This window comes from Ranitomeya imitator, chromosome 1 (assembly GCF_032444005.1).
Source record: "Ranitomeya imitator isolate aRanImi1 chromosome 1, aRanImi1.pri, whole genome shotgun sequence".
NCBI lineage: Eukaryota > Metazoa > Chordata > Amphibia > Anura > Dendrobatidae > Ranitomeya > Ranitomeya imitator.
In genome coordinates this window covers 867,492,049-867,508,737 of record NC_091282.1, presented here as the reverse complement: position 1 = coordinate 867,508,737, position 16,689 = coordinate 867,492,049, and the positions used below count along the sequence as shown (strand labels likewise).

At 41.1% G+C, this 16,689-nt stretch overlaps 1 protein-coding gene across 4 annotated transcripts in view; it reads left to right on the top strand.

Moving 5' to 3' along the window:
- Positions 1-7,569, top strand: part of CSGALNACT1 (chondroitin sulfate N-acetylgalactosaminyltransferase 1) — a 503,870-nt gene extending 496,301 nt beyond the window's left edge. For all 4 annotated transcript variants that reach the window (XM_069742516.1, XM_069742534.1, XM_069742525.1 and 1 more), the window contains 2 exons: positions 1,621-1,702; positions 5,303-7,569. In XM_069742516.1, coding sequence (XP_069598617.1) covers positions 1,621-1,702; positions 5,303-5,592 — 372 coding nt within the window. In that variant the 3' untranslated portion in view covers positions 5,593-7,569. The remainder of the gene's footprint in view (positions 1-1,620; positions 1,703-5,302) is intronic.
- The last annotated feature ends 9,120 nt before the right edge of the window (positions 7,570-16,689 follow it).

Sequence of the window (16,689 nt, the reverse complement as noted above, 5' to 3'; positions counted from 1 at the left end):
AGAAGATGGAGAAATTTTTTTTCCATCTCCTCCTCATCTGTCAGTTCATGAAAATTGTCATCCGAGTGAGGTCTGATTTTTTTTTTTTATCCCCCAATCTTATTGACTTACTTGACCAAATATTGGATGCAAATAGTGCATGCTTCAATTCTTTACTTGGTCAAGCTCAGTCCGAGGTAACAATCAGATGTGCGTGGTCCCATAGAATTATATTGGTGTGAGTGCGATCTGCTGATTTGTCGCATTGCAATCTGGCTGAAAATACGATCCTCTGCAAATTAGGACCTGTGCTACCAAGAATATTGGCACCCTATACGCACTGAACAATTTCTCATAACTCGTTCTGTGCACATGTGAAGTGGGGCCAGTCTGTGTAAACAGGCTATTAAACCACTGTCAAGCGGCAAGCATGTTGCCCGGATGTTTAACGCTATGCATCGCGACATGTAAATGGACTCTTGAGCACCATCTTCTCGCCAAGTCATTTGTAAATGAAAAATAAGTTACATGGGAAACAATGAACTGCATTTACTTGTGGGTCAGTAGTAATTAGCATTGGATGGGTATGTGCCCACCATCCAGAGTTATTGTGGGTAGAACGCTGAGTATTTATGCAGCCTCTAGCTGTTACAGCATAGTGGATGGGATTTCAAAAAATCCCATGCCCACTATGCGTCCAGACGCCTGCAGCTTACCCGCGGAGACGGACATGAGGGGCATCTCTCCAGACCGCACCAGGTCAATTTCTCTTGTGGAAACGCGAGTCTACACAAGATAAATTTTACCAATAGAATGTATTGGACATGGTGTATCCGCACGGTTCAGTGATCACATGCAGATTAATCTGCGTTCAGTAGACTGCAGCATTTTGGGCGCAGCGAACATTACGTAGCGAACATCCACTGCGTCCAAAGCGCTGCCAGTTCCGGATTGTGGGCACCCGGATTAATAGGAGCGCTTTGAACTTTTAGTTTAAACCTCCAATGCTAGTTTTAGATGGTTAGACTTTTGAAAATTCTTTGTTTCCCTTCTTTTAATGGCTGCATGTATCCAAAATGTAAAAATAAAGCACCCTTGATGCAGAGCGCTGAATAAATATGGGTACAGTTTGTAGTCAGTATGACTGTTAAATTTAGCAGCACTTCATCATTTCAGTTATCGGAATTATGATGCACATTACGTCTTGGCTTTTAATTACATTTTGTGACCTGACTGATGATTTCTGAATTATTAGATTATTTTTACTGCAGGAGAATGTTGCTTTCGTTCTTCAGGCTGCTCTGATGTAATTGGATTAGCAGCCAGTACCACCCGGTTGACATTGCCAGCAATTCCCAGGCGTGTCCTGGCAAGCTATATTTCAGCACCGATAAACCATTTTAACCATTTGTGTACCAAGACTATCCTGGGCGTCTTTTTTTTTTATATATAAACACAAACTTAAGAAATATCTATCTATCTATCTATCTATCCATCTATCTATCTATCTATCTATCTATCTATCTATCTATCTATCTATCTATCTATCTATCTATCTATCTATCTATCTACCTGCACACCTACATTTGTAATTTATATGCAAAGTAGAACTTATAAAAAGTAATCTATATTTCATTTTAGGTTATTAAGAAAGATACTGGATTTTGGAGAGACTTTGGTTTTGGGATGACTTGTCAGTTCCGCTCAGACTTTATTAACATAGGTAAGTTTTATATGCCACTCATTACTGCCATCTACTGGTTAGTTTTATATATATATCTATACAATATAGTCTAAAGCAGATGAGAAGCAGTTTGTTAGCTGTAATGGGCATGATAATATTTGCTAATTGTTCTTGGCTGAACCTGTTCGCATTGTAATGTATGACTTATGACTATCCACAGTAGTAATTATTCTAATTCTTTCCACTTCTGCCTGTAATCCATGACAGGTTACTACTAGTCTGTGGAGAGTATGCTCTGTGCTCACTTGCTTAGGAGGCTATGTACAGAATAAAACTGGACGGATGATGCATAGGAACTTGAAATATTATCAATATTCTTTTTTATTGATTGAATCTAGTTTCTATAAAACTATGGTGTAGTATAAAGGGGTTGTCTCAGGATAGGTGATAACTTGCCGAATGGTGGGTGTCCAAATCCTGGGTCATACACCGAGCAGGCGAAACAGGAAACTTTTTATCCCCGATGGGGTATTTTCATCCCGATTACAAAATGGACCAACAGGTTGGACATAATTTTCTATGGGACTGCGGGAAAAAAGCAGAGCGCAGCGCTCAGCAGCCCTATAGAGTATGAATGCACACTGCCACTCCATTTTATTGGGGATAAATGTTCCGTGTTTTCCTGATCGGTGCGGGTCCTAAAGGTTAGACCCCCATTATCAAAAGAATATCACTTATCCTGCAGATAGGGGATGACTTGTTTGTACTGAACAATACCTTTAATCCTAGAAACTATGCTCATAATCTATGTTTTGGATATACAGTACTGTAAATATTGTGTATAATTGAATCTCCTTTATAACTGTCACAAATGGCACAATACAACTCATTAATGGATTCAATTTAAAGGAGTTATTGAGGACTTTTATTATTTTTACTCACTGAGCTAAAAACTAACAGGTAGGTTGTTGCCATCTACCTGCCTGTTTTGCCGACACCAATCTCAGTTGGTTCAGAACGGTCCTGGATTATTCCGGTTGACAATTTTTAGTCTTTACATTGACGTCACTTTGAAAGAGCAGCTTTTCTGCTGCTCTGCCCTGTAGATGTCACTCTGATTGACAGCCACCTCCCCACTACATAACTGCTGCTCTGCTGACAAGAAGTGAAACTAAGCAGAGGAATCGCTGGCTGATCTGGCAAAGATTGTCCCCGTGGACAATCTGCCTATTCTTTTCTAGCCCCATACACAAAAATTAATGAACATCCTGGTTAACACCTTTAAAGTCATATTCTATCAAATATATGTCAAATAATAACATGCATTACTGTAATTTGGTAATTTCTGACCAACTCATAGATGTATATTCTTTGGTCTTGTGTATATTGCCATATTTCACATTTGTGCTGTACAGAATAAAATTGTGTCATACATTGTCTATCAGCCTATACTGGACCTCCGTATACCTTTGGTTTTATATCCTGGCACACAGATGTACAGTACAGACCAAAACTTTGGACACACCTTCTCATTTCAAGATTTTTCTGTATTTTCATGATTATGAAAATTGTACATTCACACTGAAGGCATCAATACTATGAATTAACACATGTGGAATTATATACTTAACAAAAAAGTGTGAAACAACTGAAATTATCTCTTATATTCTAGGTTCTTCAAAGTAGCCTGATGACTGCTTTGCACACTCTTGGCATTTTCTTGATGAGCTTCAAGAGGTAGTCACCGGGAATGGTCTTTCAACAATCTTGAAGGAGTTCCCAGAGATGCTTAGCACTTGTTCGCCCTTTTGCTTTCACTCTGCGGTCCAGCTCACCCCAAACCATCTCGATTGGGTTCAGGTCTGGTGACTGGAGGCCAGGTCATCTGATGTAGCACCCCATCACTCTCCTTCTTGGTCAAATAGCCCTTACACAGCCGGAGGTGTGTTTGGGGTCATTGCCCTGTTGAAAAATAAATGATGGTCCAACTAAACGTAAACCGGATAAAATAGCATGCTGCTGCAAGATGCTGTGGTAGCCATACTGGTTCAGTATGCCTTCAATTTTGAATAAATCCCCAACACTGTCACCAGCAAAGCACCCCCACACCATCACATCTCCTCCTCCATGCTTCACGATGGGAACCAGGCATGTAGAGTCCTTCCATTCACTTTTTCTGCGTTGCACAAAGACACGATGGTTGGAACCAAAGATCTCAAATTTGGACTCATCAGACCAAAGCACTGATTTCCACTGGTCTAATGTCGATTCCTTGTGTTCTGTAGCCCAATCAAGTCTCTTCTGCTTGTTGCCTGTCCTTAGCAGTGGTTTCCTAGCAGCCATTTTACCATGAAGGCCTGCTGCACAAAGTCTCCTCTTAACAGTTGTTGTAGAGATGTGTCTGCTGCTAGAACTCTGTGTGGCATTGACCTGGTCTCTGATCTGAGCTGCTGTTATCCTGTGATTTCTGAGGCTGGTGACTCGAATAAACTTATCCTCAGAAGCAGAGGTGACTCTTGGTCTTCCTTTCCTGAGGCGGTCCTCATGTGAGCCAGTTTCTTTGTAGTGCTTGATGGTTTTTGCCACTGAACTTGGGGACACTTTCAAAGTTTTCCCAATTTTTCGGACTGACTGACCTTCATTTCTTAAAGTAATGATGGCCACTCATTTGTCTTTACTTAGCTGCTTTTTTCTTGCCATAATACAAATTCTAACAGTCTATTCTGTAGGACTATCAGCTGTGTATCCATCAGACTTCTGCTCAACACAACTGATGGTCCCAACCCCATTTATAAGGCATGAAATCCCACTTATTAAACCCGACAGGGCACACCTGTGAATTGAAAACCATTTCCGGTGACTACCTCTTGAAGCTCATCAAGAGAATGCCAAGAGTGTGCAAAGCAGTCATCAAAGCAAAAGGTGGCTACTTTGAAGAACCTAGAATATAAGACATATTCTCAGTTTCACACTTTTTTTGTTAAGTATATAATTCCACATGTGTTAATTCATAGTTTTGATGCCTGAAGTGTGAATGTACAATTTTCATAGTCATGAAAATACAGAAATATCTTTAAATGACAAGGTGTGTCCAAACTTTTGGTCTGTACTATATATATATATATATATATATATATGTATATATATCTTCTAAGTGTCTCGTTGAGGGACATCGAGTGCTTACATATCTGGAATAACGATCCGTAGGGGCTCTTAAATACCTACATTACTAGGTACCTTTTTTTTTTGGAGGATTAAGAAAGTCCTATTTAGGAAGCTCACCAACTTGAACAAAACCATTCACTTTTGGCTGGTCTACTAGTGATGACCGAGTGTGCTCGTTACTCCAGTTTTCCAAGCATGCTCGGGTGTTCTTCGAGTATCTTGGGCGTGCTCGTAGATTATGTTTGTGTCACTGCAGCTGCATGATTTGCGGCTGTTAGACAGCCTGAACACATGCAGGGATTTCCCGTTAGGGAATCCCCACACACCGAGCATGCTCGGAAATCTCGAGTAATGAGCATACTCGCTCATCACTATTGATAATATAAAAGTAGACATAGATTTATATAATTTATCATGAGAAAGGTCTCAGATTAGTCTAATGAACATTATACTAACTTTATTTTTTTGCTTCAGGTGGTTTTGATCTGGATATCAAGGGTTGGGGTGGAGAAGATGTTCACCTATACCGGAAATACCTTCACAGCAACCTTATTGTGATCCGAACACCCGTTAGAGGTCTCTTCCACCTATGGCATGAAAAGCGTTGTATGGATGAGCTGACACCAGAGCAATACAAGATGTGCATGCAGTCAAAGGCCATGAACGAGGCTTCTCATGGACAGCTCGGCATGCTGGTCTTCAGACATGAAATTGAGGCACACCTTCGTAAGCAGAAGCAAAAGTTCATAGTGAAGAAATCCTGAGACAAGACGCACTGTGTTTGTTACAAGGGTCTTATCAAAGCTGCTGAAGAAGAACATGGAAAAGGTCAATGAGTCCGTGACTGCTGAATCATGGCAGTAGATGGACGTGCTGCATTTCAATGGTCCTTTAGGATACAGCAAGAGGATGGGTGACAGGGCTGACCCTGGAAAAGCGTTTACATTGATAACTTTGAGAATATTTATGAATTTCCAAAATGCAAGATGCAAATCAAGAAATTGTTTGACGTTCATATGTACTGTAAGAAAGACATAAATCTGACATCTTCTATTAAAAGGAAGCTTTTTGTTTCCCAAAGCGATTGAATGTACAGTGTTTCTGAATCTAGATTTCAGAGATTTTCTTTTTTTTAAACATTACCATATTGCTGCATCATCTGAAGCCAAATATTGGAAGCCATATGAAGCGAGTAATTCCGGAGTGTATCCCAAAATGCTGAATACAAGAATATGCCAAGCAATGCCAGAATCCCGTCTTGCTGTAAATGCACATTTGGTATATTTTTTGCATTGTTTCGATTTGCATTGAAATGTGAGCGACAGAAGCACAAATTACTGTATTTTATAATTCATGTGCTTCTTTAGTTATATTTTTGCACATGTGGGGTGCACAACGTATTCTTTATATCGCGGATTGTTTTTGTGGATGAAGCGTTGGGTTCTGGGGGTGGCTAGACCAGTTCAAACCTCTGAAAGCAGCTTTATGGACCGATAAAACGATAACCATTACACTGTGACATGGCACAGAATTTATCCATTATTCTCTGACAATACGTAAACCCCAGGGAGAAGTGAATCCTCTAATTAGGAGGCTGTTATTATAAATCCCACTGGTCCACATTTCTCAAAGGGTTCTTGTGTGCAGAACTGAGAACTCCTGACTGATGCTCAGATAGGAACGGTCGAAGCTTAGCACTGTTGGAAATGTAAATGCCATCTCTTCCCAACTCAGAGTTAAGTAACTGGACTTCTCAAAGGGAATCTGTTTTTGGTTATATAATATGAGAGCAACATGATAAAGGGTCTGAGACTCTGATTCCAGGGATGTATCACTTACTGGGCTCCTTGCTGTCACTTTTGATACAATCACTGTTTTCTCTGCTGCAGATCTAGCAGTGCTCAGAATACTGAGCCCTGTATATCCCGCCCACAGCACTGATTCTGGGTACATTGTACTTCTAATCAGTGGTAGAGGTGCGGTTTCAGAGAATACTTGACCAGGAGGCATGAGACCCTAGTCTGGTAGTGATAAAACACAGCCATCACTGGAATCAGGCTTCAGCACCTACATCATACTGCTCTCAGATTACCGTACATAGCAAAAACATGCTGACAGATTGCCTTTAAGTAATGACTGAATTTTTTCTTTTTGTATAATAAAGATTCGTTTTGCTACATGCCATCTAGATAATAACTTGGTGGAATAATGCATTACCCACCTAAAATGTCCTTCATTATTTCTGTCTGTTTTTTTTTTATTAAAGATATTTAGACCTACGTGACGACACATGTACGTTAGTATTATGAAATGTAAAACAAGAAATACTAGTCTGTCATGGATAATACGCATCTTGTAACACAATAAGGATTAGGCAGCTTTTCATGTCGTTTTACTAATATATAAAAGTTCGCCAAAAGACTATTACAATTACGGTATTAAATAAGAGAACGAACGGGCACATTTACATCAAGAAGGACTGCGAATGTGGAAAACACAAATGTTATAGGAAGTCAAAGAACTCCTTAAGTAGGTGCACGCAGGAACAATGTCAAACTTTATTCAATGCAGTAGACCACAGGCAACTAACAAGAAACCTGTATAAATAAACAGACTGTATACCAAGAGTCCACGGAAAATAATCATGGTCCTAATGCACTATTTAGACATACCGGGTAAAGAAAGCAGTCAAAGAATAAACTAAAGTACCGGTAACTAAGGAATTATAGCCAACAACGTAGAAAAAAAATCAGAAAAAGAAAATCTAATGTCCTGCAGCAAAGAAGGGACAGCATAAATCACAATAATGCAATCTACTGCATGTATATCATGAGAAGTATACAATTTTGCATAAAATTTGTTTATATAATTTCCAAATATATAGCAGCAAGAATAAAAAATCCCAGTTCAAAAACGAATTCAGTGTGGAAACCAGGGAGGTGTAAGACTAGACATGACTCAAGATACCACAGTGCAGAAGTCTCATGTGTACCAATGCCAACTTATTTGCCTTATTAGCTAGAGGAGTGTTGTATTAAAGAGTAGCAATTACCTTGGGAAATGCTATTTTACCTGCAGTTATAGGCTTGATCTCCAGGTAAATAGTGTTCCAATGCTACCCGACCACCTGACTGAAAGTGCGGCTACTGGGAGAAAATGAAGTCATTTCCTCCAGAGGTCAGCCGGCTTTCAGTCATAAGGGTGGGGCAGGGAGCGACTACTCTCATGGCTCACAACACCGCTCACTATATTGTGCGCTGCGGCTGTAAGCACTTTGATTGACTGCTGGCTCTGCAGTGCATCTATGCATAGCGACCTGTCAATCAAGGTGCCATGATATGATTACAGCTGCCAATCACAGTATAGTGAGTGGTGACTGAAGGGTCTCTGTGCATACCAGTGAGGGGTGCTGTGATTGACAATAATCGCTACCTGCCCCCGCCCTAATGACTGAAAGCTGCCGGCTCCTGGGAAAAATACCTTTATTTTCTCCTAATAACTGTGCTTTCAGTAAGGTGGCCGGGCAGCATTGTAACACTATTTTCATGGAGAGTAACCCTATATCTGCTGGTAAATTTCATTTTTCAAGATGACAGGTTCCATTTAAAGTATTGGACACAACCTATATCTTTTAGGTGTACACCTCTATCCAGTGTGTTCTTTGGCTTCTGCTCATTTCTTGGCTGTATTAATACATTTGTGGAGGTAGGACACCCTTTTCCGTTCTGCACCAATACATAAATTTAATGACTGATTTCCCAAGAGTACCATGTGCTGGATTTTCATCTATGTGCTTCAGCAAATCAGGTGTTTGTAGAGAAGATTATTTCCTACATATTATTATCACAAATATATATATATATATATATATAATACTCACCTATCGTCGCTGGGCGCCAAGTGCTGGGGGGCCTGAGCAGGCGGGGACACCGGCGCGCTGTGGGGGTCAGGTGCCGGAGTCGCCGCTCGCTCAGGCCCCCCAGCACTTGCTATATTCACCTGTCCCCCTTTCCAGCGCTGCGTCCGCTCCGTGTTCCGGCTCCTCTGGCTGTGACTGTTCAGTCAGAGGGCGGTGCACATTAAGCGCGTCATCGCAGAGGACCCGGGAGACGGAGCCGCACACAGCGCTGGAAGGAGGACAGGTGAATATACTTACCCTCCTGGCGCGTCCCTGCCTCCGGTGGAGATTGTGGTGTGCATTCAGTGTTTACGCATACCGCGATCTCCTGGGAGCGTCACTCTGTGAGGCCCAGACTGCGCCGGCGCTTGCGCAGTCTATAAAGGCTTCGGACAGAGTGACGCTCCCAGCGTTATATTATAGATATACAGTATATACACATGTGAGACCTAGAGTGGCAAACATTTATGGCACAGAGCGTTTTTTAACACTCCCAAAGTCCAAGGAGAAAGCCCTGTGCACATTACCACCACAATGCCACGAACCGTGGCCTTGAGTAATTTATGGAATGCCCCATGGATATGTTTATATTGATCAATGCCAAGATTTACTGTAATTCGCACAAAAGTATCAAAAACTTTTTCATGGCCCAAGAACATTCTGTGATGTGATGGTAGCCCGCAAGCTTCACGTTCTCTATGGACAAGAAGCTAAGAAGAGAATGTGGGTCAAAATGATGATTAATATTGGTGCAATAAGGCTTGTGGTACTCACTGCATGGGAGAATCGATTTGCTGGATTTAGCCAGGTCTGTGACCTCTGGACGTGGAACCAGCAAATCTCCCTACCTCCCAGCATTCTCTGCTCTTCATATAATTAGCCGCGCTGGCGCGACGTCACGTGTGCATCGTGATGCAATAAGACATTGTGCCACCTGGTTGAGCCGGCATAGCCAGGAGGTTAGAAGACATTCGTAAGTCTCGCATCCTGCGGTCACAGACTGATTCTCCCCTGTCTAGATGTGATGCTTCTAAGAATAAGTACTTGTGTAATATTTCTTATAATAGAACATACTACAATATGTTTTCCTATTGATTCTTATATATAAAAAAAACCTTTTTTTCTCTATTTAAAATTGGAGGTATTCTTTGGGTCCATGGATTCCTATGAGTGCCTTACACCAAATCCATGCCAAAAGTGTATATTATAGGGCTGTGTGCATGAGGCCTCATCCTGTGAGTGCGTACTTGGACCCTTTTGTAGATGGCTACGGGTTCTAATTTTGTAATTATTTTATACAGAATTAACCCATTATCTACCAATGTCCTTTTTTTGGGACGCCTAATCTTTAGCTTCTAGCAATTGAGATTTTATAATTTTTATAATTAGGTCCAATTTTTTGTGTTGTGTTTGTAAAATGAATGTTTTCAAAATAGGAAATCATGTCATTTTTAATTGAATATTGGGACGCCCTTTTCTGAAAAATCCGTACTTGTGAAAATTTTAATTTGGCAAGTAATGGGTTAATAAACCATTTGCTTTCTGACCCCGACATTATATCATGACATTGTGCATATGGATCACTGCTCTATAATAACTGAAGATTTTAGGATGCTTATGATATTATGGTGACACAACCAAAATTGCCTTTTGTAACTGCACGATATTTTTTTTATGAAAACTATTTCTAATTTTGTACAACACCTTTATTAGCTTTAGCCTACTTGCTTAGTTGTCCAGTGTGCTATACTCATCCGTTCTATCTACCACTATGTGGTAAGAACTTATTTATCGCCAAGTGCTGGGCTGGGATAATTGAGGTGCTTATGGAAAATATTGGGATAGATCTAAAACCGTATAAAAATTAAACAACTTAGATGAGAATTTAAAAAGGCCTTTGCTTCAGTTCTCCGATTTTGTTGCATGCCAGTTTAGCCTAAAACGTGCAACTTTTTGCTATATTATCCTACCTTTACCACTTTAAAAAATCAGTTTAATGCAAATAATGTTATAGCACTTTTTACCAAATTTTTCATATTGAACTGGGCACACAATGTAAGCATGGCTGCAGAGTGAAATATTTTTTTTTTTATTTCACCTCTCCATTGCAGAGATACTAGCAAGGTTTTTGGCACCTAATAAGTTTTTTTTTTAAGTCCAAGTAGGTGTCAGATAGTTTTCCCTTGGGGCGTGTACTTCTCCATAAATGTTTTATTCCACTCCGCAGCTATTATCATGTGACCAGTTCTTCAAAAATTTGGTGAAATGTCCGCCAGATTTAGGAATTAAGTTGCATTAAACAGTCACAAGCTCACTCCAGTGTGGGCGGTGTAAAAAGTAGAAAATCTTTATTAGGTAATAGTTTCATATCTAAAGATGTGCTGAACTTATTTAACATTGTGCAGCACTTTGATACATTTACTGCAAATAATGGCAAAGCAGCCAGAAGAATAACAGGCTTAGGGTGCAGAGACAGACTGCCATATAACTCGTGCGAGGATGGCTTTGTAAACCCAGTACTGGCTCTCGGCTCTCCTGACCTGAGCTTGTCTGCTGCATAGAAATACATCACGCTGTCATGCTCATGTCAGGAGAGGTACCGAGCCATTCGTGCAGTGCGGGCCAGTCCTTGAAGTGTGGGCCAGTCTGTGCAGTGTGGGCCAGTCCTTGAAGTGTGGGCCAGTCTGCAGTGCGGACCAGTCTGTGCAGTGCGGGCTAGTCCGTGCAGTGTGTGCCAGTCTGTGCAGTGCGGGCTAGTCCGTGCAGTGTGGGCCAGTCTGTGCAGTGCGGGCTAGTCCGTGCAGTGTGTGCCAGTCTGTGCAGTGCGGGCTAGTCCGTGCAGTGTGGGCCAGTCTGTGCAGTGTGGGCCAGTCTGTGCAGTGTGGGCCAGTCTCTGTAGTGTGGGCCAGTCTGTGTAGTGTGGGCCAGTCTGTGTAGTGTGGGCCAGTCTGTGCAGTGTGGGCCAGTCTGTGCAGTGTGGGCCAGTCTGTGTAGTGTGGGCCAGTCTGTGCAGTGCGGGCCAGTCTGTGTAGTGTGGGCCAGTCTGTGTAGTGTGGGCCAGTCTGTGTAGTGTGGGCCAGTCTGTGCAGTGTGGGCCAGTCTGTGTAGTGTGGGCCAGTCTGTGCAGTGCGGGCTAGTCCGTGCAGTGTGTGCCAGTCTGTGCAGTGCGGGCTAGTCCGTGCAGTGTGGGCCAGTCTGTGCAGTGTGGGCCAAGTCTGTGCAGTGTGGGCCAGTCTCTGTAGTGTGGGCCAGTCTGTGTAGTGTGGGCCAGTCTGTGTAGTGTGGGCCAGTCTGTGTAGTGTGGGCCAGTCTGTGCAGTGTGGGCCAGTCTGTGCAGTGTGGGCCAGTCTGTGCAGTGTGGGACAGTCTCTGTAGTGTGGGCCAGTCTGTGTAGTGTGGGCCAGTCTGTGCAGTGTGGGCCAGTCTGTGCAGTGTGGGCCAGTCTGTGCAGTGTGGGCCAGTCTGTGTAGTGTGGGCCAGTCTGTGCAGTGTGGGCCAGTCTGTGCAGTGCGGGCCAGTCTGTGCAGTGCGGGCCAGTCTGTGCAGTGCGGGCCAGTCTGTGCAGTGTGCGCCAGTCCGTGCAGTGCAATGCGATCATCACATGAGTCATATGGCCGGCAGTCTGCGCCCTTAAAAAATTCATGATGATAAATTTGACCATAGAATTAGACGAGGTGCTATAAAATGTATTACATGGGTTTATGCTGGATGATATATTTTGTGGATCTTGTCCTACAATGTAGTTGTCCTTTTTAGCATTTTTGGTGAAATTATTTTGAGAGTCATTTTGTGTATTTTAAGTAGTAAATCTGCCTTATTGTGTGCAAAGCTGTTCGTCCTAGCCTCCTTTGCCTTTCATACACTCTTGATATGTTACTTATGTATTATTTCAACATTGAAACACACTTTGAGAGAAGACACATTTATGTTTCAAAGTTAAAAAAAAAAATGTATGACTTGACGCTTTCACGCCATTCCTGGCTACTTCTGACAAAGTGGATAAAGCCTTAGATAGAGCGTAGCAAAGCCTTGACTGTTGGGGTGCACAGAGGCGCACTCCAATAATAAACTTTGCCTAACTTATTGTTACATGTATAGTACCTCTTAGTGAATTTTACGTATCTTACTCCTGCACACCCAGACTCCAGTCTTAGTGAAGCTGGCTCTTAGTGTTTTAATAGTTAAACAAAATGAAATGTGTGGATACAGCTTGAACTAATAATTTGTAAAAATTTTATTTCCGAAAAAAAAAGCATACTTAACAATAAAGGTCACTGCTGTATCGTGTTCTTCCCTCAGGAGGGCACCACTCCTCTTCTTCCCGACTTCCTGCTTGCCAGGTGACAATCCTGAAGATTGACAGTTCGGATCAGTGGCGTGGTTGAGCCACTGGCCCAAAATGTGCGCTGTCCTGTGCTGCCGCCAGAGGCAGCTTTGACTTTGCATCATCAGAGGATCGCAGGTAGACTAACGGTTGGATCCAGTGATCAGGCCAATTTGCAAGCGCAATCCTTGCCTTATATATAGCCCACCTCAGATAGACTTATGAGGTGGCTGGTAACCTAGGCAACAAGCAGTAAACGAAATAATTAAGAATCCCTCCATTTTTTTAATGGGTCAAACTGTCTACTTGCTTGTACTTACAGGCACTTTTAATAAGATAAGATAACCCTTTCAATACAGGAACAGTTCCGTATTCTGTATTTGGCAAATGAAAAAAATTGCAGTATGCTGCGACTTCACACCGAAATCAGACAGTGCGAGAAAGATGTCGCATGCCACATGGACCGTCAGTATCACATCTGATTTTTATGGATCCATTACAATTCTATAGCACAGGAAACTGTAAATGGTCGTGATTAAAAAAACGGATTGCATAAGGATAACAAGTGAGGAAAAAATCGTCCCATTCTCCTGGATGAGAATGGGACTGATTTTGTATCTTTTTTTATACACTAGCGTGAGCTAACCTGATAGTATTAGCAATATAAAATGATCATAATTAACTTTTTTCTTTTTTTAATTGAGTCAATACTCAGGTTCAGCTTGATGAAGTAACTAAAAAAAAAAAAAAGGAAATGTATCTTTTAAAAGAAAAGGTTTAACGTCTTCCTACAATAGCGCAAGTCCAGTTTCGTAACTTTTTTTTAAGGACGTTCTTATTAAGGCTTCATCATTTGCTTGTCAAGATTCATGTCAAAATGTGTGCTTTTCTCTTTGTAAAAATGGTCATAGCCAAAAATACACATGGTTGGCAAGTGATTATTGCTAACGGTAATCGCAACTTGGTGAACTTCTAGTATTTTCGCAATTGCTCCTTGTATAATTGTACAAAATTGTAAAATAAATATAGAGGAAAAAATATATTTTTACGAATGAATCAATTATCTCTACAATCAGCTTAGTTTTTTTTTTTACTATCGTAATGAAATCAGTGATGGAATAATGCAGGTTTGCCGTATATTCTTTTAAATTAAAAAAACAAAAAAAATAAAAAATTATAAAAAGCTTTATATACTCAGTATTGTTATCTGAAACTGTTGCTAATTATGCATTAATAATTTATTTTAGAGTAAAACAGCCCATACATGTGTGATAAATGTTTGTGCAGAACGTTCATCTCGTGGCTGGGCTGTCGCCCAGTGCTGTTGTTTTTAATTTAAACTTAAATAAGTAACTTATACATGACTGAAAGTGTCCACTCATTTAATGCAATAAATTCCGTTTATTTGATTTTATATGTGTTGTGCTGTCATCTTTTATGTTTAAGATTTTGTCAAAATTAGATGGAATCTGTCACCAAATTTTTGCCACTTAACAAGAGACAGAGACCTTGATTCCAGCAATGTGTCACTTACTGGGCTGCTTGCTGTAGTTTTGATAAAATCACTGATTTATTCAGCAGGAGAGTATGACTAGAGGACTAGTAAACCTGCTGCCAGTTATTCCTCTATATTCCTGAGCTCTGTATACACACCACTGATTGGCAGCTTTCTGCCTATGCACAGTGTGCAGAGAAAAATGTCAATCAGTGGTGTGGGTGGGGTTATACAGAGCTCGGCATTCAGAGAACATGTAGATCTGCAGCTGATAAAACAGTGTTTTATCAAATCTACAGCAAACAGCCCAATAAGTGGTAAATCGCTGGAATGAAGGTCTCTGCCCTAACATTTTTCTGCTTTATGATGGGGAAGCAAAAATCTAGTCATGGATTCAATTTAACTAAATTAAATATTATTAAATAATTTGACGTATTCTGTTAGTGAGAAAAAAATAGTTTTCAGTATATAACTGGTTGATCTTTTAGATGCTGTTTACGTTAAGAGTACATTTGCACAAAGCACATGAAGTTTCTGCAGCAAATTCCACACTAAACTGCAGTTCTTCTGGACTGAAAATCTGTGATCTATTAATAAATGCTAGCATCATATTAGCACACAGTGTATGTATGTGTAAGCAGGTCACTGGATGCAACATGCAGACAGGACAAGGTGAAAGTAGCTGGCTTAACTAATTCTCTGAGTGTGAATACAGGAGGGGGTGTTTTGAACAACAGGTGATTCGTGAGTAACTGGGTATTTGCAATGTGCAACATCCAACATACAATAATACCACTATTATTATCGACACACTATAACTTTTGTAACACGGCATCCCTGCTTAATATATATGTCAACACAAAAAAGTACAGTAAAACCAAAAACAATCTGTTGCAAAAAAAATCATAGTGAACAGCAAGTGCTTGTAAAAAGATGGAAAAAATGTTTGGTTGATACGTTTTTTGCAAAAATATAAGCTAAGCCACTCTACCAAACGTCAAGGTATACCCGTATCAGAGCAGTCCTAACTAATGTATGTAATCCCTAGCTGATGTATTTAAAAACCTGGTCATCTGTACCATACCTGTATGAAGACACAAAAGAGCACAGTGAGGTCAAAAATACTCTGTTGTAAAACAATCACAGTAATAAGCAAGTGCTAGTCCAAAGATTGAAAAAAACAGGGTATTTAGTTGATACGTTTTTTTGCAAAAAAATGTATACTAAGCTGCTCCACCAATCGTCAAGGTATACCCATATAGAGCAGTCCTAACTAATGTATATAATCCCTATCTGATGTATTTAAAAACCTGATCATCTGTATAGTACCTGTATAAGCAGGGTTCAAAGAGGGAATATCCATGTGGACCTGCTAGATGGAACAGTTTTATTGCAAAAGAAACAAGAGAACAATTATAGAACCAGAAACACATGGGTTACTTGCACATTGAACAAGTCTGTAGGAACATGTTCACACCACCAAGAAACTTGAAGACCATACCTGTATGAGCAGGGTTCAGAAAGGAAATGTCCAATGTGGAAACGCTGCTCTCTTTCTTTGGCGCCAAAACCTCTCCTGTCTTAGCTCGCTGGCCTTTTATATCTGGGAACTGCATTATGGATGACCGAATGCTCCACCTAAACTTGTCCTTCCTGAAACACCTGCTCTAGGAGCATGTTCCGATGCAACACTCGGCCCAGGGCCTCATTGTCCCCCTTCCCCCTCGAGATGAACTTCATAGACTGTGCTGTCAAGATGGACTCTCCTTGCAACTCGGTAAGGTATTGCTTCCCAGTGGTAGTCCAGTTTATTTCTGGGCTGCTTGGCTCGTAGAAGTACATGCTCTGCTGTTTGTAGAGGTTCATTTTCTAATGGGGACTCACCCGAATTATCTAGTTCTTGAAACATCTGCTCCACCAGTCGCCTCATTATCTGAAGTCGGTGCCTGCGCCCTTGGACCCAAGTGTTCAGACTGTTTCCCGGATAGTCATCTTCAGGATGCAGTTCTGATTCCGTAATTTCTCGACCATTTCGACTGAATAGCAGCTCGTATGGTGTGTACATGGCAGTTGCATTAAATCGATTATTGTAAACCCATACCAGTTCACAGATGGACTCTGTCCACCTCATCTTTCTGTCCTCT